The 27,172-nt window shown below is 34.5% G+C and overlaps 1 protein-coding gene across 3 annotated transcripts in view; it reads right to left on the reverse strand.

Moving 5' to 3' along the window:
* MDGA2 (MAM domain containing glycosylphosphatidylinositol anchor 2) overlaps window positions 1-27,172 on the reverse strand; it is a 768,370-nt gene that overhangs the window by 192,135 nt on the left and 549,063 nt on the right. For all 3 annotated transcript variants that reach the window (XM_026000757.2, XM_072761491.1, XM_072761490.1), the window contains one exon: window positions 7,014-7,343. In XM_026000757.2, coding sequence (XP_025856542.1) covers window positions 7,014-7,343 — 330 coding nt within the window. The remainder of the gene's footprint in view (window positions 1-7,013; window positions 7,344-27,172) is intronic.

Genomic DNA, 27,172 nt, shown 5'->3' on the forward strand with positions numbered 1-27,172 from the left:
ATTTAATTTAAGGAGTAAAACTTATTTTCAAGTAGGTAATGTTAAGCATAAAATATTCTTGTTGATAAAATTTACTGTATCTAAATATGAATTTATATAGCCATGCCCACCAGACAAGCTACCATTAATACCATCCTTTACTAAAAGCACAAATTAATAGAATTATATATCTCTATGAGTATAGATGAATGTAGCCCAATATTTCCCAAAGAACGTTCTGTGTACATAGTGATTAAAAACAGTATGTTGCAGTTCAGTGTCTCTCTGTAAAGTTCACTAAGTGCAACAGCAACTGAAGGATCTAAGTACCACAGTAAAGATATATGCTAGCCAAATGTAGTTCCAGTCCCAATACTGCAAGTGAAGAGGAAAGTCTATGAGAAGAAAGTGGGAAAGGCTGTAGAAGAGATAATTTACTGCTTCTTAGAGCAACAGTTCCCCTACTGACACACTGCTTACAACATAGTGCTTCTTTCTGGCCCATATCAAGGACAGATATAATACCCCTTCCAATGGGCACAGGAGTCAACTGCGAGAGGAAGTTTCAGTACTGAGAGAACCAGTCCTGCTGGAGCCAGCGTGAAAAGTAGCCTATCAGCCATTCAGAAAAATACAAACTGACCTCATAATCAGAAGACTCTGAAATTCAGAGTGTAACTCATTTTTTTTAAGGTGTGTTTTTTTTTTTCATTGTCTCCTCAGCTATCCAAAGAACATTTTTTAAATCCAGAAACAGATAAAAGATAGGTGGGAGAGGTCACGAGCAGAATAGAATGGCAGCAGAAAAGTCTTATATATTAGGAATGAGATGGGAGCAATTTCAGGTAATCTCAGGAGACCCTGAGGTATAATTCTAGAACTTGGACCACACTAGCAGATACTGATTAACTTAACAAGGAACCCAACAAAATATACAGATGAATGAGGAATATTAAGAGACTGAGATTCTGTCTCAATTAGTTATTTGTGGGTTTAACTTAGTTTCCTAATAAGTCCACAGAGTTCAGTTTTGTTATTATTCTAATTCTTAACAGAATTCTAAAATCTAGGTTAGATATTAGCACACAATGGCTGGTGGACAAAATACAGCCCACCACTAGATTTTGTAAAGTTTTATTGGAATACCATCAAGCTCATTCATTTTACTGTCTGTGGCAGCTTTCCCACTGTACCAATGGAGTGGAATAGGAGCAAGAGAAACCACATAGCCCACAAAGCTAAAACTATTTACTATTTGGCCCTTCACAGAAAAAGATTTCTGGCCTCTGTTCTTCACCATTAATTTAGAAGTTATGGATTAAACTTCATAATTTTGGAGTCAAGGAAGAAAATGAATTTTTCTGGGTCCAGTAACTTAGGAAGCAATTACATAACTCTTGAATGCATGGAAGCTTCCTCTGATCAAAGCACTGCCAGATCTTACATGTGCTGGTCTTTCTTACGGCTTCCTGTTACATAAAAGGATCTATCATTCACTATAGTCATCCTACAGAACTTCAGTTTTAATCAGCAGAATTTTATGAGTTGCTATTCTTCCTTAACTGGAAAAGGGCAAAAAAAGCAATCAGTGAACCAGACTTAATCATTTTTCTTTTGCCTTCAAGCTCATTAACTATTCTTATTAGTTGTGTATCATGTCCCTACGAGAACTTTCATTTCACCGACGTAAATACTTGTACAGACATTTGCTAACCATCATAATTATAGTAACCAGTCAGGTACACAGCAGCAAAGCTAAGATTTCAAACTGATTTTCTCAATTGGTCACCTCTCAGCACCTATGTTTATGTTGCTGCCTCTTCTGGTTTAATCCCCTAAATCTAGTTCAATTTTCTGCTATACAAAATACTTCTGTATTCTAACAAGGGAGGAAAAAAAATCATCAAATCTGTATTGAATCTTCTGCTCTATTTGCCCACCAGATGTCTCATTTCAGAAATTCCACAGAGCACCAGTCTCACTGTTTGTATTTTCTACCATGATGCAGATGCTTCTGAGTTTCCTATAAACCTACAAGTCTGTCAGGTCATGCAGAGGAGTAGAGTACATGCAAGCCAAGGACTCTGCCACAGAGCAACACTGGAGGAAGCAATGGAATAGTTTTCTGCAAACCTTCTGAAAATTAAATATCTATGATAACAATTATAGTTGTTCAAATGAGTAACAATCAAGTGAAAATATTTTAAGGGTTGATTTTAACTGATGCTGAAATTTTAGGCTAAAATTCGCATGCATTTTCCGGCAAGTATGTGGAAGATTTTCATTTTACAAAATTGAATTGTAACAATGAAAACTTCAGTATATTTACTTACAACTGATAAGTTACTGTAAGTTAATTAATTAATTAACTGAAACTAAATTACTGTAGTCATCTTCAGTTTCTGCAATGTGGTTTTTAAAGTTCTGCAGGCTAGCAAGATAAAATATATTCTCAGTAATGATACTAATAAAATTGAAATAAGCCAACATAACTTGCTTATATTGATATCAATACTAATCCTATAGTAAAAGCAGAACATTGAGAATCATGTAAGATTCCTGGGACTTCCTTCATCCTGTGTATTTTGCCAACTGTACCCTCCCTCCACTGCCACTTTCACAATGCTATGTTCATCAAGATTTAACTCAAATGTCATTTTCCTCTGAAATGTTCCTGGGCCAATATTGAGGAAGCATTCAGAATTCCTAAACAAATCTGATTAAATGTAAATACAGCTTCCTTCCCACTGTATATCGTGACTACTTTCTAAATAATCTGATAATTAGGTAATTTGAAAACTTAGTAAGGTCCTTAAGAGCAAACTCGTTCGTCCGTCACCACATGACATGGAGCCAGAAACAAAGCTATGATGCCATAGAAGAATCTGCCAGAAATATGGATTTTGAATAGACAGAACAACAAATGCTTATAATAATCTGAATGTTTATAGAGTGAGAAAAAAGCTTCTAATGTTGAATTGTGACAATAAGATATAATCTATCATTATGTACCATAGCTTTTATTATTCAATTAAATGCATGAGGTGAACTCCAAAATACATGTAGCCTTTCTCTTCATTTTTTCTAAAATCAAATCATTATCTTTTAAAAATATTAATAATTCTGTAAACTAGGACTTACCTTCCTGAGATATTTTCTCTCTTTTTTTAAGATTTTATTTATTTATTCATGAGACACAGAGAGAGAGAGAGAGAGAGAGAGAGAGAGAGAGAGGCAGAGACACAGGCAGAGGGAAAAGCAGGCTCCATGCAGGGAGCCACATGTGGGACTCGATCTTGGGTCTCCAAGATCACGCCCTGGGCCGAAGGCAGCACTAAACTGCTGAGCCACCCAGGCTGCCCGATATTTTATATTTCTATTTTAAAAGTCCTCAAAAGCATATTTAGAGATGTGGTTTAAAAAAAATGGTCTAAAAAATGTCATTTAAAAAAAAATGGTTTCCTGGGATGCCTGGGTGACTCAGCGGTTGAGCGTCTGTCTTTGGCTCAGGGCGTGATCCTGGGATTCTGGGCTGGAGTCCCACGTCGGGCTCCCTGCATGGAGCCTGCTTCTCCCTCTGCCTGTGTCTCTGCCTCTCTCTCTCTCTCTCTCTCTCTCTCTCTCTTTCTCTCTCTCTCTCTCTCTCTCTCTCTCTCTCGTCTCTCATGAATAAATAAATAAGTAAATAAACAAATAAATAATAAATTTTTTTAAAAAGGTTTCCTAACTGTATTAGGCAGAAGTGTCTTATGGGACGTCATCCTCATCTTAATACATTTCATATATGTCTTTTAAACACAGTGGAAATTAGAATTCAGTGTTAAGAATTTGTATGACAAACAAAAGATTTAGGGCTTTTTTTTTTTTTAAGTTTAAATTGTCACACTGAATAGCTTACATTTAATATAATAGAAAATGTCTAACACACAAGAAAATCACTATTTGATCAATCCTAAATTCCCTAAACTACTACTAATATTACTAGCAAAATCCAGAATCTAAGAGGTCCCCACATATTGACTTATATCTTAACAACAGTTTCCTTCTCTTTGACGTTACTCACCTAATCTAAGGGAATTTCCTCTGAATCCTGTGTGGTTCATAGAATTAATATAGTCTAAGATTTTCCTCCATGCTATTGCTTATTCATTTTCACTGCTCAAACTCTACCCCCAGGAATATCTCTATAATTCATGTTAAATCACTGCTTTAGTGTAGTCTTTTACTATGTGAGGATAAAAATAATTCTTTAGATACCAACTGAATCGCACAATCTCAGATCTATAAATCTTTATACTGTAATCTGGTATTCCATTCTATTGTAATCAAAATAGAACATCAAAGCTAGTTTTGGCATAAAGATAGATTATGCTTTGGTTAGGGACGCCTGGGTGGCTCAGTGGTTTAATGCCTGCCTTCAGCCCAGGGCATGATCCTGGAGTCCCTGGATCGAGTCCCACGTCGGGCTCCCTGCATGGAGCCTGCTTCTTCCTCTGCCTGCGTCTCTACCTCTCGCTCTCTCTCTCTGTGTCTCTCATGAATAAATAAAATATTAAAAAAAAAAGAATATGTTTCAGTTAAACATCATCTTCTGCAGGCCTTTCTATCAAAATACAATCCCCAGCCCCATGACCATGCCCCACCTGTGCAGCCTCACTTCAAAGGGCCCTGTGCATAAATTAATGCCTTGAATGGTGGGATCATGGAATTCTTTGCAAGTTCTGAACAAGGGATCTGCTTTATATTTTCACCAGACACCACAAATCATGGAGCCATCCTGCCCCTAAGAGTGATAATAGCTTAAATCACAGTATAAATCGGTGTACTGAATAACTTTTCTTTAAGTCAGTAGGGAATTACAAGAGTGGGAAGAAACAGATCAAATGCCTATCTTTCAGAGGAAATGGGAGGAAAGAAAACCTAGAAGCTATGGGAACAAATTAGCTCATTTCTTTATTTAACAATTTTTTTGAGTACCTGCAAAGTACTCTGTATTGTTTCAGATGCTGGGGTTGCAACAATGAGCAATACTGACAAAGACCCAGCCTTCAGGGAGCTTCCACTCCCAGGAGGAGATGGGAATAACCAAGTCGGCCTGTGACGGTGGGCGACAGTGAACGTGAATGCTTTGAAAGAGGACTTCATATATCTCCTTTATTTCTACCTACTTTTGGTAACCAGACAAAATAATAACTGCTTAAGAAATTTTACTCATTATAAGTAAACTTTTATTACTAAGAAGCATTTCTCAAATATTTTTTGCTTTTCTGATCATCTTTTGGCATTTTTCTTTTAGGATTTTTAGAAAGTTCATGAATCAATGCTAGTTATCTTCTCTGCCATTTACAGTGCATATTTTGAAATAGGTAAGTAGTATAATTAAAAATAAATGTTAGAACTAATTTTGTAGATATTATATAATGCTCCTTTCTTCTGCCCATTGCACACTCCCTCTTTGATTTGTGTAATGTTGTATGAATAGTGCTACTATTAGACAAGTCTGTCTAGAAAGCAGCATGGATTCTTTGGATCTGGGTTTGTGTTACTGATTCTGAAACAATAACAACAAGCAAACAAAAACATGCAAACAAAAAAAGCAATGCTCATAATTCTGGAAAATCATCACTCATAAATAAGACAGATAATGTTCTCACTCTTATAGGAAATATCACTGTTGGATGTCACCTAGCATATTATTGTAGGCGACCAATGGGTATTTGTTGACTGAATGAAAACTTCAACTAATGATGACCACGCATATCAACAGCTCTCTATTAGATGTCTTAAAATGATCTATCTCCTAGTGCTAGAACCAATTTGGAAATAAAGGTTAGATGATAGTTATTATTAAAATAGTTATTTTTTTCCTAGAAAGGGATATCTGTCCAAACACAAGTAACTTTCATCACTCTAATCTCCTTATACATTAACTGTAGCTGATAAAAAATGTAACATCTCTTGGAAATAATGCAGAATGGTGAAGAGTAAGCACATTTTGTCAGCCTGAAGAATGGACCTATATCCCTGATGGAGTAAAATCAATCTAGTGTGCATTGCAATTTAGAATCATGAGACAACACAAAATCAAAGGTCAATCTGTTACCGTACGAGAGTCAAAATGCCACCTGACTGGAAAGGAAAAGCAGTTTAAGTGTTCTCAAAACAGTATGTCTGCCAGCTACATTTGTGCTCTCAACACATAGTATTCACCCTAGAATTATATAAAAATCCTAAATTGAAATTCAGTTCGGTAACAAGCTGGCATCACAAATAAAGCTACTTTGGTGTTGTCCGGATGCATACTGATTGTAGTTCATGGGTCACAGGATTTTAAAATATCCTAAGAGGTAAGCCAGTGTGTCGTCCCATACCATAATCCTAGAACTTACCTCATCGACAGATGTATATTTCATTGAGGGAAAATAGATAACATTTTTCACTTCTAACTTTAAAAGAAGGAATTTCACTCCAACACACTTTTTCATTTAACCATTCTCACTGTGAAGAGATTCTATCATCACATTCTTCAAAAAAAATCACATGATTACAAATTTAACACCTTTATTGCTGGAAAACACATTTCTTATAAATCTTATACTTGAATACTTTTAAATTATCTCTCAGTATTTTCTTCTTAGAACTAAACATTTTGTTTGTTTAACATTTCCAAAATTTGCCTTAGCTTTTTAGGCATTTGCTGCTTGACTTTATTAATTAATATAATTTTAGAGTCTACAGAGGGTTCCTAGCAATTTAAAAAATCTGTCATTTAATCCGGGAGCCTATACCTATCATAGTCAAAGTATCAATTTTATTTGCACTATTTCTGTAAAACCTCAGGTAAATCTAAATCCAAATAGAAATAACAGTGTCTTTTAATATGATATTTATTGGGCATTCAGAACGTTAGGATTTGGTTGTATGAAACTTTAAGAATAAGAATGACCTTAGCTTGGCTGAAGACTTTTGTTTGCTAAACGTAAAGAAATTATTCTCAATGCAAACATCTTTTGCATCACAAACATGCTTCTTACCTGTGCTGCTGGATATATTAACATCAATACTGATATCAGATATTCCTCCTCCCTTCAGAGACGCTACACATGTGTATGTCCCAAAATCCGTGAATTTTAAATCAATGATGTCCAAGTTTGTCGTTCCCGGAGAGACATCAGGATCAGTCTGTGTAATAACCATCCTCTCAGAACTTCTTAATGGACGACCATTTTTAAACCAACTAAATGTTAACTCCTCAGAAGGAACAGCTTCTACTTGGCAAGATATTTTCACCTCACGCCCAATCTGGATGTTGTCATCTTTGTGATAAGGATCTGGTGTGATCCAAAATCGTCCTTTTTTTAATGCTAAAACATAAAAATTCCATAAATAGTTAGTGTTACTTCCATAATGTTAAGGATTCATTCACTTTAGGTAATAATCTCTGAGCTGAAATAAAGTAAAACAAAATAAAATAAAATGTATATATGTTTCTTTATTATTTCCAAGTAGTGTGCTAACATGTTAGTAAACCTCTTAAATAATCTGGAAGTATCTGAAGGCCTAAGTCAGTTAGAGACACTAAACATGATTTTTATGAATTGGATAATATTTTCCAGTGATAGAAAGGATGCTTTAAGTCTATACGTGATACTTAAATCGGTTGCCATTGAATTTTGAAAAAATGATGTAACTTATTTGTATAACATCATTAGGTATTAGAGTTAAAAATAATGTGGATCATTAAGCCCAATTCAATATCTATGCCATCCCTTAATTATGGAACAATTTCCCAGACAACTCAAATATTGCACAAATGTTAGATTAAAGAAAATTCTTCTAAGATTGTATCTACCTGCTGATCAAAACTAGTTTGGTAAGAATTGAGTCGGTTCACGTTCATAATGCATTTTTATATACTGAAATAATCTGAATTGAAAAAGAAAACTGTTTTCAAAACATTTGCTGTGACTGTTCTATTTCACCATACATAGATGTTTCCAGTTGAAACTGTTTGCTGGCTCTCTCCTGCAGATGGCCAGAAGAAACTCTCAGCAGATGGTTTGGAAAACATGCTGTGTTTGTATCCTAACAGTAGAGCTTTCTGGGTGCAAGGTCAGGATTGTTCTCACAACCTGTGGCAGTAGTGAAGATTACCAGAGGCTTCTTGGGGAGCAGCTACTGTCTTCTAAGGGCTCCACCTCTGAACTTTGAATGATACTGTGGGATCCAATAAAGAATAGGGTTTGCTCCTTTTTCTGGCAGTGATTCTTATACACACATTCTTCTCACTAACATCCTACCCACTTCCCTCTCTCTTAATATTACTTTGTAACTCTGTATGACAATATGTAGAATATGCACTGCAACATAATTAGCAGAATAAAATATTGTCCATCCGCTTTTTACCATTAAACCATATATAAGCGACAGCAGCAAAATGATGTGAATTTAGAAGACCCACAAATATTGGAGGCCTTCTAACTGCATTCTGGGTAACCTTCCCTGAGTTTTCCCTAATTCATTCATAAAGGTCAGGAAATACCATGGAGATCTGCAGAACTGTGTAAGAATGCATTAGAGATTAATACAGTTCTAATCTTTAAAAATTTTGCTTTTAATTTTTTTACTCGTCAGCTGCAAGTATTTTTTGTTTGCTCTTTTTTGTTTGCATCTTAGTGAGAAGAGATAAATGAATATCAAAAATGATGTTTATATCTTTTTATTTCTTCAAGAAAAAAATTATAGGGCTCCTATTCACCACTAGGTACTAGATGTGGCTCTTATTACATGAGATGAACAAAGCAGACATAACCCTTACCTTCATGATTGGTACAGCAAATTGTGTACTTATAGATTATAGTCCAATTTATCCATGTGACATTTATGATACTCATGTCTAGGGAAACCACACTCTGTTTCTATAGAAAAATTTATGCCTAAATAAAAATTTTAAACAGACAATTCTTAATTTTAGTTTTTTTTTTTAATTTTGTCTATTCATGAGAGACACACAGGGGGGCGGGGAGGGACACAGGCAGAGGGAGAAGCAGGCTCCATGCAGGGAGCCTGACGTGGAACTCGATCCTGGGTCTCTGAGATTAGGCCCTGGGCTGAAGGCGACGCTAAAGGTGATGCTAAACCGCTGAGCCACCTGGGCTGCCCCTAGTTTTTAAGTATATAATTATTAATAGCTTCATATGGAGGTATATTTAGAATAAATTTCATTCCAGAATTATATTGGTGGCCTTATACAAACACAACAAAAAATTCTGTTTCAGTGACATTTATTTACTAAGCAGTTACTGTTGTCTAGTTCTGATCCCTGCATAGTCACATATTAAACTGATACGGCCATTGAGAGAACTACAAACTGATTAGATTAGTTAGATAGAAAGAACAAAATAATCCAAAAGCCATGGATTTAAAAAATAAAAACATAAAATCATAATTTATGTTCTGCGTAACAAACTGTTTTATTCATGGAAAATAACATTTAAAATCCAGTGTAGGGATCCCTGGGTGGCGCAGCGGTTTGGCGCCTGCCTTTGGCCCAGGGCGCGATCCTGGAGACCCGGGATCGAATCCCACATCGGGCTCCCGGTGCATGGAGCCTGCTTCTCCCTCTGCCTGTATCTCTGCCTCTCTTTCTCTCTCTGTGACTATAATACATAAATAAAAAAAAATTTAAAAAAAAATCCAGTGTAAAAAATGTTAAAGATTATAAATCTAATAATCAATAAATAAAATTCAATATGATATACAACTATATTTTTTGATAAAAAACAATATAATCAAGCGAACTTTTAAAATGAACTCATTGCTACAAATATTTGTTTTTCTCAGTATCAGACCCTCTACAACTTGGCCAGTATCATTCGCATTAGTCTTGCAAATGACAGATTCTAAAAGGAAAAAACGGATAAGTCAGTCTAGCAAGTGGGCTAAAAATTAAGGAACATCAGAAGAAATAGCATGGATCAGTTGTCTGGAAAGCCAACTCAGTTTGTTTTGCTACAGCATAACAGAATACCTACTTTTGCATACAGAACAGAAACGTTCTAAGGAAAAAGAAATTCTGTGTGTCTGTAAGCACGCATACACACAAATGTGCACGCGTGCTCGTAACGTGTGCTCATCTCTGGTAACAATAGACAGTTAAGTTTATTTGATTTTCTAACTCTGGCTGCTCAGAAAACTAAAAGCATGTCTCTGTCAACTAAGCACAGGTACATTAAGATCTTGAAACCTAATTCTAGTTTTTCATTTCTATGTAGTCCAATACAGGCAATCTAATTTTTATGGGTCAAGTGCATCATTTATAAAAATACGAGGTGATAGTATTAGGCTCCCTCTGAGACCCATTGTGAGAAATAGCTTATTAGCAATAGAGTATAGCTTTGAAAATATAAAGTGTTTAATATAGTTAATCGACTGGGAAGCAGGTTCCTTCATTTATAATTAAACACTCTCTTTTCCAGTGAACAATTTACAGTAGTTCAGGCGATGTTAATTTAAAGTCATTTCCGGCTAACCAGTTAAGATTTCAAATGCTTAAAATCAATCTGCGATTAGTACCAGAATATAACAAGGATCCAATAGATATAACAAGACTCTATAGAACTAAAGAAATTCTACTGAAAAAGAAAGGAGAAATCCCTTTCCCCAAATGCAATTTCTTAGTCTGACTATTGAAAATCCCCTAACACCAGCCTGAGAGAACATTAGATTTAGCTTAATGTATCATAAATTGTGATGGATGAACCTCAAAAAGTACTTGTTCCGTCTGCCAGTTCATGTAAAGAACTGGGATCAAGCTGGGCCTCTATTTTGGATAATCAGTTTAGAAACATTGCCATATAACCCATAGCCAGGGTTTTTTAATATTCTAAGAACTGAATACAAACTTGTCTGATGTTCACTTTTGACAAGTTACTCATGAGGATAGATACTCTTATTGCACTCACAGGTAGGTACTCTGTGAATAGAATGAAACCAGAATATTAAGGCAAGGCCAGTGCAGAGATCTGGGTGGTTCTTGCTGCTGACCTCTCCCTAGAGGTGAAAGTGTACTTTTACCTACAAATGTCTACAGTTCTGAAGAAGACTTCCATTATTTAAAATTAGATTACTTCTTGAGTTTATGTTTGAGTAAGAGACTACTGGCTTTGGAGAAGTCTATGCCTTGTGGCTCCCAGGAATATAAGTGCAATGCAGATGAAGACAAAGAGGAGGCCATGAGATTGTATCTTGCCTGTAACTATAGACTTAAAATTATGAAATACACTGATTGATTGTCAAATGTTCCACAAGTATACAGCACATAGAAGTTCCATAACAAAATACAATTTGTAGACAGAACAAAGTGACATTAAGTTAAATGGCATTAAAAATGTTTTAAATTTTAATGAGGAAGCATCTTTTTGCAGATATGAAATATCAAGTGTCAGCTTTTTAACCTTTGCTAAGAATCTCTTTTAGAAGTATGATGAGACAGAGTGACCAATGCCCACTCTTCTAAGTGGTTAAATTAGCTAAAACTCTCCAAGTATATCAATTCTTATAATATCAGTAGGATTCTGTACAACAAAAAAAGTGGCAAAATCTTGCTGAGAGAGAGGGATCTAGAGATCATTTATAGTAGACAAATAAAAAATTGATTTTCTATTTATTAAAGACAATAAGAATATTGAAGTGTAAAACGAGTATTTGCCAGTCCCACATAATGTCAATTGAATAAACAGTTGGAAATAAATTACATCAGCAAAGCAACTTAAGAAATAGTAAATGATAGTATATACAATTTGCCCAAATATAATTAGATGCCAGTCTTTCTCTTCAAGGAGACTGTGAATACCTAGGGAATGAGGCCATGCCTCATTCTTTATTGTCCCAAATTTTGAAGCTGCTTCCTTGGTAGAGTTGGTATTCAAGAGCTTTTGTCAAATTTAATTAAAGTTGACATTTCAAAGCATTAACTTTACAAATTCCAATCATTTCCATTCAGTCCATTATGTCCATGTTAACTCTTTTTTGTTTGGTAGTCCTGTGTTCTGAGATGCATAGGGGCATGAGGAATAGGATAGAGAAAGAAGAAGAGATTTGATGTCCTCTAAGGTTCAGGTATATTGTTGTGGAGCAGAAAAATACTTGATGAATAAACAGTATTAATATAGAAATATATGTAAGGAAGAGGATTCTGTACAAAAAGACTCAGGAGACCTCATTCCATCATGTCCCCTGACTAGCTAGTTATGTATCCTAATCATATAATGTGTCAGGGAAGTGTATTAAATGTAATAGCTGTTACTCATTCCTCCTTTGTAAGGAATTTCATGCAAAAGGGCCTGTTTACATGCTTTACAGCTCAGTTGATGATCATTTCTAAGGAGAGATGAAAGATTGATAAAAACTGACATCTAAGCACAGTTTTATTATCTGAAAAAGTATTTGCCGAAACTTATTTCAGAAAAACATCAGAAGGGATCATGCTAAAAGAAAGCAGAACAAATAAAATTTGGGGACTGACTATATGAATAAAAGTGTGCTTTCCTGCAGAACTTTTCAGAGCTTTAAACATGTTAACATGCACACTGCAATACCCCTAGAGGGGCTCATAATATATATTTTTAAAAACTTTTATTTGTGTAGTATCTTTCAGAACCATTGTCTCACAGAATAAAGTAAGAGAATCTATCAATTGATGAGAATCACTAAGAAGACTCTAAAATTAGATTCCATTCTTGATTTTTCAGGAATTTCCATTAAAAGCATCACAAAATAATTGACAAGACTAGACTCTTTGTGAAAATAAAACTTATAACTGCAAAACTAAAGGGAAGGAAATATCTTTGAACTCAGATGTATTTAATGGAACGTTGAAGTTAAAAAACATATTTCAGAGCCATATCATAAACCTATCTGCACCAACAGCATTGTGTCATCCCTTTCCTTTCCCAGTCAACTAGCATTTTTTAAAAAATGTAATATATCAGTTTGTTCCTATTTTGGAAATGCACATTTTAGAATATGAAAATAGCATTAAAAAGGAATTAAGTGTATTAGCTTCTATACAATTTGCAATTATTGGTATAAATTAGTAAGACTTGATCTAGCTCAGTTGCCTGAGGTAATAACAATATTTACTTATTATTTACACATTAGGTTGATATAAAAAAGCACTTAAATGTTATTAGAAGTAAAGCTTCTAGAGGGTGGATAGAATTCGGGAGACCTTTATTTTTGTATATATTTTTAAGTATTCGTATACTCATTTCCCTTTATTTAACAACTCCAATTGCCAATCTGTAGTCTGAGTGAAAGTTCATAATGCAAGAACAGCAACAAAATCATTACACCCATTTCCTGAAAGTACTTTAAAATAGCACCCCTGATCATTTGAATACAAAATTAAATGGTGGAAGGAAGTTGGGGTTCTATTTAATTTTGAAGTATCAAGGCTCTATTTTATGAATTTACTCGAAACTAATTATTATAGCTAATCATTCAAATTGTTTACACAAAGTATGGTTGAATTTTAATTGTCTTTTAAATGTCCTTGCTCAATACAATTACTGCAGGTAAGTATTTTGGGTAGAAATTAAATAAGAAAGGATCCTTTAGACAGGTACAAATTCTGCTTTTTGGTATAAACCCTTCCTTGAGAAAAGGGAAAAGAAGGAGACTAAAATAATAATATCATCATCATTATGATTTTGTCATTCTTATCATTTCATCCCTAAATTATTAATAAACTATCAAAATGCCTATGTAATGTCCTAAATAAACACAAATACTTTTATAATATAGCTATTACTATATAAATGGTATTTGACATGGCACGATGTTTTCACACCCGTTATCTGAATAGGAGAATATTAAGCAGCACAACTTACCTCCCTTTGATGTCACAAATTAGCAGGTAGTTCGAGTTCGCCTTTCCTATCAATATAATAATACCTGTTTGCTATGAGAAATAAGAATGTGTCCAGGGTGAATTATATTTTTTGTTAGTCTTTTAAAGACTCAGGACTAGAAACAGCTATAACATGAACTGCAGCTTTGAAAGGCCTGTGCTAAATATAGTTCCTTTGAAGTCCTTTTGAAAATAGTACATCTTTAATATTTATGGAATCGATCACGTAGCAGTGAAACCTGGATGAAAATAATGAGACTAACTGAAACTAAAAATCTTTCTTTACTTTTCTGGTTTTCCTTATTTTCTGTCTCAAAGCTGTGGCCCTTTTCCTTTCTAAACTCATTCCGCCCGTCTGTCAACCCCTCTCACTACCCCGATGCCTGGTATTCTTTTGGTTATCCACTTGCTCTTGAAATTTCAATAGTTTCCTTTCAGTATGCTATTTACTCTTTGAGTAGAAAGTTATTTAGGTTACATCTAAATTTAGAACACTTCTCTTAACCCCAATAGTCTTTCAAACTATTTGTGACATATTTCTTAAAAAACAAACAAACATGAAGCATCAGTTACTCCCACTGTTTCAACTTGCACTCATTCAGCTGGCCAGTTCACACTGGCTTTCACTGATGCTATTACTGCACTGAAGACTTGAAGGTTAGCAAGAACTTCTTAACCAATTAACATGATGATTTTTTTTCCAGTTCTCTTCCATTTTTATATAACACTTACATTGTGTACTTCATATAACTTTACATTATTGATTCTTTCTTCCCTCTCAAAAATCTATTTTATATTGGTTTCTATGACTGGTAAAATATGAGATAATATTTATGAAAATAAATCAGGTGGCTTTGCTCCTCTGCACCACATTTTTCATGACATATTCTCTAGTTCTTTAGTTCATTTGGATTTTATTATTCATATATAGTTGTAAAGTCAGTTTTTGTTGAGAACGAAAGAATTTTTATATCATGGTTTGCCATAATTGTAGACCACAGATGCCTTCCTTAATTGTCTACCTTCCATTTTGCTGCCCATGTTTGGTGACATGAGATTATTGTTTGTTTTGTTTCTTGATACACAAAATATTGCAACCAGATGCATGCACATTTCAATTTAAATTAAAACAATGGTTAAGCCATTTACATATATTCTTTAATTTTAATGTTAAAGAGCAAGAAAAAGAGCCTAGATATATCAAATGACCAAATGAAAAAAGTATCTGTTTTCTCTAGGAATTAATATAAATTATCTAAACTATCTTCTCCTGCCCTGTGAGAATTTGAAGAGTCAATACCATTGAGGAGACCAACTAAGCATTCCTCTCAGCATGACCAACTATTATACAGGTTTCTTCCAAACTCTAGGCCCCTGACTTCCCTTTTCTTAGAGCATTTACTTTTAGAAAACTTGCAGTAGTAAATTCTTTCTCTGTCCCTTTGAGACATAAATCTTCTACAAGCCAGAATGTCTTGTGACATTTGTCCTTCTCAAAGATCTGGGAGCCATCTCTTTAAACAGTTATCACTGAATAAGATAGTGCAGCTATCTCCCAGTCTCTATAGGAGGGTGGGAGCCTAACTTTGAAAACTGAAAGGACCACTTAGATGCACAAATGTTTTAATCCCTTTGACCATCCTCCTTCCTAATACCTTCCAGTACTTGTCCAGTAGTTTACTCCAACATTTAAGAATCCTTCCACCTTTTGTTTCAGTGGAGTTGAGTTTAATTTATCTCCTCTATTCTAGTAGTCTTGACCCCTGTTCCAATAGTCTTGAATACAGTCTTCCTTATTGTTTTATAACATGTCTGAAGCAATTTTTCTTTCAGACCAATAGATGTAGTTGCAAGCATTACTGAAATAGATGAAAGTAGGATTAATTTAGAAGTCACTGTTGCAAAGTTTCAAACACCAAGAAAATAATGCTTATGGTTATAACACACACACAAACACACATGGTATGTTCTTCAAAGATGAAATGTCATGTGAGTAAAAGTGCATTTGAGGATTACAGAAGTTAATTTAATTCCTTTATAGAGGTATGCTTTCTCCAAAGTGGTAAACCCTGTTTAATCTACAATACCCTGTAGTCCTAGAGTTTCTGATACTAGACTATAGGACAAGTATCTGAATTTACAGGTTAACTAGCAGATGACAAGAATGCTAAATGAGGTGTGAATGAGGCTCTAAATTAAGTCAAATATATGTTATAAAGAGAAATGTGTAACATCCACTTTTTAAAAAGTACTTCCTACTTACTTTAGAATTTTTTAAAGCACATTTTAGAAATACATATTACAGTTTATTCTCTTTTTAATGAGAAAATTGTGGCATATAAGCAAGTGGCACACTATCATTTTGAGGGTGGTGCAGAAGAGTTTTACAGCCTATACAGTTGGTAGTTGGTCTGTAAATTGGCTCTGCTCTTTACAGGAATAAAAGGAAGGAGGAAAATACTAATTTCATATTGCACAATTTCTGTGAGTTAAAAAAAATACTCCAACTTCTTAAATAAACAAAAAAAAGAAAAAAAAGATTACTGGTTCAAGATATGAATGGAATTTACCTTCCAAACTTGTATAAACAAGACACACAATAAGCAGAATTTTAAATCATATTCTGTGGTGATCATAACAATGTAATCACAGGACCAGTTGTCATTCTGTCCCCGAAGGTGACTTAATTACAGAAATTTTATATATAGGAACCTAAGGAGTACAGTCCAGATGTACAGGGTTCAGGTTAAAGTCAAAGAAAAGTCCAGAGATTTGTCTTGGTAACTGTTCAACAGGAGTGAATACAAGCTTAATATATTCTATGAGAATGACCCAGGGAGATTGTGGTTGGGGTGGCGGTACACGTTCAGGTTGATATGAAAATATATACTTTAAGTGTTAAATGATACAGAAGTAAGATTCCTATAACCTTAGAAAGGAGAAAAGCTGAATGATGGGCCAGATTCTGTGAAGAGGTAGGTAGCAGAATACCTGAAGAGAAGGACAAGATAGGGAGGGCTACATGCACTGGCATCCAGTTAAAGTCCTTTAAGGAACGAAACATGCTAAGCACTTTAAGAAAAAAAAATGGTTTCACAATATATCCCCATGTTAAATCAACTGTTGCATTGCTTACAAAGTTGTTGGATATAAACCAGTTCAGTGTTAGAATATATTTACGAGAAACAATGACTTTTGTGTTGAAAGAGATGATCTGAACTCTCAAAGGAAATGATGAGATGATAAGGTCAGTAATCCATTAAAATTATTACTACTATTGAAAATTGAAAATATGACATCTGTAGTTTAGAACAGTAATTTTCCAAATATGGACCCTAGTCCAGCAATGATAGCATAACCTGAGAACCTGTTGGAAATGCAAGTTCTTGGGTACTATCTCACAGTGAATCTACAATCCCTGGGGTAGGGCCCCACCTCACACTGAATCTACAGTAACTGCGGTAAGGCCCCACTTCACACTAAATCTACACTTCCTGGGGTAGAACTCTACTTCATATGGAAACTACAGTAACTGAGGTAGGACTCCACTTCACACTGGATCTACACTTCCAGGGGTGGGGTCCCACCTCACACTGAATCTATGGTAACTGAGGTAAAAGTCCACTTCACACTAAATCTATACTTCTTGGGGTGGGGCTCCATTTCACACTAAATCTGCACTTATTGGGATAGGACACAGCCATCTGCATTTTAACAAGTACATTGTGTGATTCTGATGTACATTCAAGTTTAAGAGCTACTGTCTTAGACAACAGTTATCTTTCCACCCTCCAGAAATGCAAAGGCAGAAGAGAAAAGGGGGGTCATCAGCTCATTCAAAAAGACTGAGTTATTAGAGTCATTAAAGGACATGCTTAACAGTGGCCACAGTGGATTTTTTTCAACTTTTTCTTTCTTTCTTTCTTTTTTTTTTTTAACTTTACAAGACCCTCAAGAGAGTGTTTATTCTGATTATAACACCTGAAATATTATTAAGGTACAGTTCCTGTAAGGATTTTTTTTTTAATTTTCATTCATAAGAGACAGAGAGAGAGAGAGGCAGATATAGGCAGAGGGAGAGGCAGGCACCCTGCAGGGAGCCTGATGCAGGATTTAAACCCAGGACCCGGGGATCACCACCCACGTCAAAGGCAATGCTCAACCACTGAGCCACTCAGTCATCCCTCCTATAAGTATTGATAACAAAATTATCTAAATTGACCTCACACAAATTTACATGTAACTACTTCCTTTCAACATAGGTAAAGCCTGAGGAAAGTGTCACAAAACCAGTGATCTACAGATGTCTTCACAAACTAATAAAGATATTAAGAATGACCAATATTCAGTACCTTAAGGTCATCATTCTTTATCTAAGAAATTCTAACTCTCAAAGTGTTGTGAATCTAACCCTCATTTAAAGAAAATCTTAAAGAATTAATATGTTCATAATTTAGGATTGGGAAATTCATAGCCCATCAACTTTCATCTGAGTGTCAATGACCTCTTGGAGAGTCAAAAAGAGTGCAGAGTAAGTAAGTATTCCAGGGTCAGATTGTCTGGGTTCTAATATTATTAAAGGTGATCTTCTGCAATTAACTCAGTCTCTCTAGTCTGGAAAAAAATAGAGACCATAAAATTGAACCATGAAGCTCTGAGTATGGTGATGCTAACCCAGAAACAGCAAACAGTAGATACAAGCTGCTTTCTATTCGATGTTTCCTGATTCACAATATATCTATTGCAAGGCTTGCGGCCAAAGGTACAAAGACAAAGAGACTAGTGGTGGAGAAAAGCACAGAAATAAATTTTATTTACAGTGCCATAAAGACAGGGATTTAGAGTACTAGCTCTTACGCAGGGGAATACTTTAAAACAAACAAACAAAACAACTAGTTACCATGGAGAAAGCAGGGAGGGCCTGAGAATTAGGGGAAAAGAGAAGAAAGGTTGAAGATGCTGAAAAGTCATTTCAGAGAGTTGGAGTCCATCATAAGTATGTGGAACAGAGATTTTTACTTTACCAACAATTGTTTCTTAAATCTTTTTATTTATTTATTTATTTATTTATTTATTTATTTATTTATTTATTTTAATTTTTATTTATTTATGATAGTCACAGAGAGAGAGAGAGAGAGGCAGAGACACAGGCGGAGGGAGAAGCAGGCTCCATGCACCGGGAGCCTGATGTGGGATTCGATCCCGGGTCTCCAGGATCGCACCCTGGGCCAAAGGCAGGCGCCAAACCGCTGTGCCACCCAGGGATCCCCCCAACAATTGTTTCTAATCAGCTTTCATTAATTCTAGCAAATCACTTTGATTCCACAAAATGTATTTCTCTGTGATTTCAACCATTCATTCCCATTCCCCTCCTGTCTCTCAGGTTACAAGTCTGGTCCTTCTTTCAAGCTGAACATCTTAAATTGTGCTCTTGATCTCAGCCCCAGCTCTGTACGGAGTATCACACACCTTTTGTTTGCTCCTCTGTTTTTCTCTTAAATTCTCTCTCATAACAAGATCCTTCCCATGGATCTATAAACATGATCATAATCTCCTCATTAATTAAACCAAAGCAACAACAACCAAATAATACAGAAAGCCTTCCCTCAACTTTATACCCTGCAGTCACTTCTTGTTTACTTTCTTTCCCATTCTCATTGTCAAAACATTAACATATAAATCATTCACCCTTAACCTCTTTCAAATTAGTCTTGATTTCCACCAGTACCAGAATTTTTTAAAATTATTTTTTAGTTTTTTAATTTATTTATGATAGTCACACACAGAGAGAGAGAGGCAGAGACACAGGCAGAGGGAGAAGCAGGCTCCATGCACCGGGAGCCGGATGTGAGATTCGATCCCCAGTCTCCAGGATCGTGCCCTGGGCCAAAGGCAGGCACTAAACCGCTGCGCCACCCAGGGATCCCCCAGTACCAGAATTTTAACAATTGCCAGTGAAGGTATGTTCCCAGAAGCTGCAGTTCAGCTCACCCTCCTGCAGCATTTGCTATGTATAACTTGTCATGATCTTTTGTTTCTAACTCCCAGACCGACTCTATTCCTACTACCTCTGTCCTGAATCTGGGATCCTCATTTCTCTTCTCTGTCTACACTATCACTTCACAACTGTTCTTATATCCATTGTTTCTGAGTTAGCACAGATGCCATCTTAGGAAAACCTCCTGGCCCAACCTCTCTGAGTTATGGTTACTTCTTATCACCTGCTGGATTTCTATGTGATGCAGCACTTCAGAGCTTTTGTGCCTTTAAAACTAATTGCTTTAAGGAATATCTGAAAACCATTCCCCCCTCCCCAATTAATGACACCTTCTTCTATAGAAATTATGTTTTCTCCTTTGTCTTTTGCTGCCTGCAGGCTCCCAAATTTGCCATCGCTCTTGCATTCATCTAGTATGGGCATTTTTGCTATGCTATGCGTACAAGTCTAATGCAGTCACCTAAGCCCAGGTCCAATGTTATTACTTTGATAATACTTTCCCCGATTCAAGCAATTATACACAACAGTTGTCACTCTTCTATATATGTCAGAAAATCCTCTTCCACAAAGTTGTTTTCATAATAATTTGTATTCTCTGGACTTACAAGCTTCCAGAACACAGACATATGTGATATCGCTGTCTTCCTAAGCATTCTGTCTTCCAAGTCTTAGACTTAGGTTGGTGATAGGAAGAAACAAATCGGATAGACAAAGATGTAAAATTTTTCATCCATTGGAGACATATCTGGCACTACCTCCAAGTAGCTATCATATTAATTGATATTACCTAATATTAACCTGAACAAATATAGTTAATTTTGTCAATTATTTTTTATTTTAAGAAGCTGTTTGATAAATGAATTGAAAAAGCAACTAATTTATTGTTATTTATACATACAAATTTAAAATCGGTAACCCCAGTGACAACAATGTCATTTGTGTTTTACATCTCTGGATTACTCTTCTTATATTAAACTACATTGAATTATTATGACCCTTTGAAAATCATCAAAAATGGAAAAATCATTATCAAATATCAATATAAAATACAAGAAATAATTAGCAAATAAAATTAGGTGAGGAAACTAACTTTTAATCAATAAAGTATTTTTTCAGAAAATGGATTAATCCTTCTTATACAAGTAGATGTCAATTAGTGATGGCACCTGATACATATATGTCTTTTGTGAGCTAATCCTCAAAATCTTATGACATCTTGTTGCCAAATATTTTCTTAACTGAATTATAACAAATTGATCCATCATTCTGAAAAACAATAGGGGAAAGAAAGAAAACTACTGATTCTCTGTATTGGTAATTCTCCAGACATTTTGGAAAAATTAAACAAAAATCTAAAAATGTGGAATAATCTAAAATAGAACACATGCCACATTTTTCACTGGTGTCTATAATTCCTTGTCATTTGAAATTAAAATGATACATTTTTTTCTTACATTTCCCACACATATGTGCCAATGTATGACTCTGAAATCTCAGAGCATATGAAGATGTATAAATGGGGCTGCTGGAAATAGGGTGCCATGTTTTATCAAAGTAGGACAAATTTCAACCTATGCATGTATGTGTGTATATATATATATATATATATTATATGTGCTAACCAATGAGCACTATTTTAAAACATCTTTAACTACTGATTCCCCTTTTATCCTCTTATCTGTAAATATTATCTAATAAGAGAAATACATATTTAAGAGCATACTGGATGGACCAGGCACCTTTATTTGGAGGTCCACATGAAACAAATCAATGAGAATTTTATGAAGCTATGATTCCAAAGACTGTCTCAAAATTAATCCTCCTGAATCCATTCCTTAGACCTGGATGATCATATAGGAGATTAGCTTCATATGTTTTATTTCATTCAAATAGAGTATTAATTGAAATTTAGCTGATCTGGAAAACATTTCCTTATCAGAACATCCTATACAATTCTATTCACTTTTCTTGTTAAACAGATAAACATCTTTCCTTGCAGCAAAGTTAAAATTTACTCAATTTGAAACTCAGAGAAGACACTTTGGGTTTATTAAAAAAATTTTTTTTAGAACTTAAAATACATCATTTTAAGGCCATAACTTTAAAAGATTAAGCTATTTAAAAGTGTTTACTCTAAAATGTAGTACATATATTCCTGCTTTTTATATTTTTTAGAGTTGACATGCAATGTCACATTAGTTTCAGGTGTACAACATAGTGATTCAATATCTCTCTATATATGTTATGCTATGATGATCACAAACATCATCATCATACAATGCTACTACAGTATCAGTGACTACATTTACATCTTTGCCTTTTAAATAAAATTAGAACATAGTTTTTCATTTTCTTGAAAATCTGAGAACCTATCACCACCAATTTACTTTACTGAACTGCATAGGTAGACACGAGGTATCTTCTGCTTATGACAAGATGACTTTTTTCTTCAATGAATGGCTATAGAGAAGCACGTATTCTCAATTTGTATCAGCTTCTTTTTAGTTTTGCTACTTTCTTTGTTGAGAACTGTCAGCTCTTATTCTCACTAGTCCTAGACTTAGTGAAATAAATTTACTCCTTTCCTAATTTGCTACTCTACCCCTTTAATCAAAGATGTACATGGGCTTTATCATATACAGTTGTATTCTCCCTTTTTCATAGTTATATTTTGTTATTTTTTCATTTTTTTGTTGTTTCTCATTTTTTAGTCATTTTGGGGGGGGCTTTGTATGGTTGCAATATATGTGTGGTCAAAGGCAGCTGCTCATTTATTTATATCTTGCCATATTCTAAGAAGGATTTTAGTGACTTGCAACATTTATCTTTAATATATTGCATCTTTCAGTAAAAACAGTAAGAACCCAAGAAGCAATGATAAAGTCAAGTTAGGAAAATAAGACAAAGCCAAAAGTGAAGCTGATAGGAAAAATAAATACAATAAACTTCTAATATTTATTTGATAGAAGCAAGCCAGAGATTATATACTAAACATTGTAGCAGCCAAAAACAATGAGGAAAACTTGGCAAGTTGTAAAATTGATAGTCTCTGTTGAGTAAAAACAAAACAGCTGTACAAGGAAAGTATAACTATTCCTCAGAATGATCATCACATGAAGGGTACAGGTTAATGAACAGTATCTTTGAACATTTTCTTGAAACAATCAGGGAACAATTTTGGAAGGCTATTTATCAAAAAATTGCTCTATACAGGCTTAAACACCAGGCCAAGGGGAATTCAGCAAATGGGATTTAATATGTGAGGGATGAGGCAACATAGGATATGTCAATATAGGGACAGATTTGAGTGCAGTGAGGCTAGTGGTTCCTAACTGAAAGTAAACGTTAGAGTCCCAGTGTCGAAGTACATCCACCTGTGATTCCAAATAAGTTACCTTACGGTACAGTTTGGGGATGTGCATTTTCAGGCTACAGCAAAGAGTCTGATTCACGAGAATTAGATGGATGGGGACTACTGACCTAAAGAAATAGTTGAAAAACACCCCTACATGAACTTCTTCATATATTTAATATTCTGAATTAAAATTCTGAAGGAATGGAGCAGCAATAACTTTGAGATCACAATCCCTGACAAGTAACCACAAGGCAACTAGTCTATACTGACAGCTAACTACAGAGTCCTATACTTCAATAGTCAGCCAAACCAAGAGAACCTCCCACAGAAACTGAATAGTGTAAAGCTCACTTATAAGTAGAAGCTTACCCTAAATTAGCTTTGAATATTGAAGACACAAACTCCTTAGAATGGCAACATATAAGAGGAAAACATCCATATCAAATATTTAAAATATAAATCTAATTTAAATGTTAGTACAGCACAACCCACAACTTATACACCATTAATTCTTTCTCAGATTTGAGGGGGAATTATTAAAATAAAAGTTATATTATCTCATAATTTTTCTGGAGAAATAAAATTAATAAAATAATCTTTCAAAAGTAAAGTTTTGAAAAAAATATGTTAATTACTCAGCATGACAATTATATGACTTCTGCATTCCTATTTCTTAATGTATCTATGGCCATTATTATACCTTAACCTTAACCATCCTTCTCAATCGGTTTAGGTAACACCTTAGAATCATTTATTTAGGTGTTCTAATGGTAGTTCCACAAGTAGTCACTAATATTTGATCAGCACTTGAGATCCATGAATAGACCTTCCTGACAGTTACTTAATCTTCACTTGACATATAAGTCCTTAAATGAAGGATCCTCCATAATGTGTAGATTGTTTGGCTGATTTTTTTTTTTTTTTTGCCATTTAAAGAAGGCACAAATTAGTAAAATAAATGATGGAAAAATTACATTGATAAGGTGTCATTAAAAAAAAAAAGGTATCCTTAATAGGTTGAGATGAACAAGCTACTAATTCTCTAAGAAACTAAGCTTCTGTTTGCTAAATTGAGAAGAATCAAAGCATTGATGAAATTTCATTACTTCGACCTTTTAGACAGCAGAATGTATCAACATGGAATTCTGTTTTTATTAAGTATAGCTTCATGCCAAATATTACTTGAGATAGGAGCTGGCACAAAATGATATTGGAATGCAGGCAAATCATATATGAAAATATAGATAATTTCTTACACCATTATTTTAATAATAAAGTCTCATGACAAAGACAGTCAAGCTATCTATCCCTTTGCACTTGGTTTTATAGTTAATATTTACTTGATCTAAATGTCCATAATAATGCTGATAGTAAGTAGTTTTAGGTTGTGTTGACAAAAAAAAATGAATGCTGTCAAATGCTGTCAAATACTGTATAATTTGGGTCAGTTGTTTTTCTCATAATTTCTATTTACAGTCCACCTGGAATTAAATAAAACAGAATAAAGGAACTATATAAAGGTGAAGGTTAACATTCTGTCTAATTCAATTAAACAGATACTTACTGAGTATCATTTACATAATTTAGTCATTAGAGGGACCTGGTCTGTCATTATACAGGGGAAGAAAACATGATTCTAAAACAAAACTGAATATGCTACAGACCACGAGTAGTAAAAATAGCTTGATTTATATTGCACTTATGTTTAATTCAATGATTTCGGCTGAAGAGATGTCTGTTCTATTTATACCACCACTAGTTTATCTGGGGACAAGGGACCAGATTATTTTTCTTCTACAGAAACTCTGGAAGAGTTTTACTACAATGAGAAAACCACTTGCAACTATCAATTTAAAAAATATTTTTCTATAAATGAAATCTGGTGGGAGACACAGCTTATTTTCATATTATTATTTATTTTCCCCAAGCCTTACTGAATATATTATTGCAATTTGATTTGATTTTTTTTTAAAGAAATAGGATGCAAACACATTACTTAAAAGGTAGAGATATTTTTCCATTTGGAATTGTGGTCACCAAGCACATCTTCTCATTATATTGTAAGAATTACAATAACCAGTACTTTGGTTAAATTCAATTATTTTAAAAAAAAACAGGTAGAATCAACAAGCACTGCCATGTTATAATGAAAAATTAAAGGTTAGTTCTGAGTGATACTGTGATTATTATTAATGAACACTAATTAGGAACATGGCTATTTAAAATGCTACAATCTCTGTTGGTCAGCAATGCCTGATGCTCCTATCTTTTCCCATGTTCTTATCCATTCTCCAAAATCTGTTATCATTATCCTCAAACTTCTACCTGAACCCATCTCCCAGTTTCAGTAGAAGGTACAGTGAGAAAAAGAAATGGCATTAGGTATAAATGCCTGAGATGCATTCCAAACCGAGACAAAGCTTATCTATGATTACACCTCTTCTTACCCTTTACCTTCTGTCTCAGGATGATCCCTTCTATGTGCTACCCTGATTGTGCCTGGGCCTGGATCTCTCTTGCTCTGGTTCTCCCTTTGTCCATCCATTTCTCTCTTCAATTTTCAACACCCCCTTGCAATTGATTACCTTAGTCAAGATTTCACAAATGTTCAGTCATTCATACTGTCATCTTAAAAAGAATCTTCTTATTGCTTTAATCTATAGATGATGAAACAGAAGGACAGAACAACTTACTGAAAGATGTCTGTAAGCATTAAAACAATAAAATAATAATTTCAAGTCAAGTAATATTTTAAATATTATTTTGTCAAATGGTTATAAAAGAATGTTATCCAAGCATTAATGCAATCTTTAAGTTTAATATCATTTGTGCACTTGGATTTTTCCTGCAGAGTCAGGAAATCAGATAGAGAGTTTGGACCCAAAGTACTTTCAGGGAAAAAAAAAACACAGGAAAACAAAACACTAAAGTCTATTAAACACAGGACTATTGTTGTGAGTTTATTTTTGGAAATGAGGTGTTCCTTAAATAAAATGGTTGAATTACACATAATGCTATACCATAATAACTGGTAATTATGAACAGTTCCTAAATAATCACTGGAAAAAACACATATCTGTTAACATATTATTTTTGGTGCACAGTGCCTGCAATTAAGACATATCCAATTAGAGAAGAAAGAATTGTGAATTTATTGCTCAATTTAAATTTTGCATTATTTGTTGATGGAATCATTAGTCAATTATTGTTCCTGTGCCATTGATCATTATATTGTAAAATTGTGCTACTGTTTACCATGCACATACATCAGGTTGCAAATCTTAGTGTATTCTATTTTTTTTAATGTATTCTATTACATGTTTTACTCCTTAAAAATAGAAGTAACAAATGCTTCCTTTAAGAGTAGGAAATTAAAGTATCAACTTTATGGTGGAAAAGTCTAAGCTACTTGGTTATTTTCTATTTTCCTTGCCCATGATGTTTGAGTTTTCCGTGTTCTATCATCCTTATTCATCCAATACTCAAATACAAAGTTAGTCTATATTACTATAAATACACTGTTCAAAAAAGTGTATTAAATCAGGTTTCTGTTTCTTACTTTACTGGGGTCACTGGCAGATGACCATCTCTCCCACAGGGGAAAATTAGAAAAGTCAGTAAGATTTCTTAAAAGTCCTTTTTGAAAGCATCAGATCAGCTCTGAAAACCTGAACTTTGAGGGGTCAAAATCCCAAAGAAGAGAAAAACAATGAAAGTGAGCTACCATACAATAACCAGTTTTCTTTCAAGTCATTTTTCTGTAGCAGGAGCCTGAATGAAGATCCAAGCAAAAAGCTCCAGTGAATAGTCTAGAGTACTCAGTTGGAAGCTCTGAAAAATCCATGCCCTAGGTGTCAGGCAAATAGGGGACAGAGCATTACCAACCCACCTTGAATCTACTCAGCATCTGACTGAATTGAGGCAACAA

Source organism: Vulpes vulpes, chromosome 6 (assembly GCF_048418805.1).
Source record: "Vulpes vulpes isolate BD-2025 chromosome 6, VulVul3, whole genome shotgun sequence".
Classification (NCBI taxonomy): Eukaryota; Metazoa; Chordata; class Mammalia; order Carnivora; family Canidae; genus Vulpes; species Vulpes vulpes.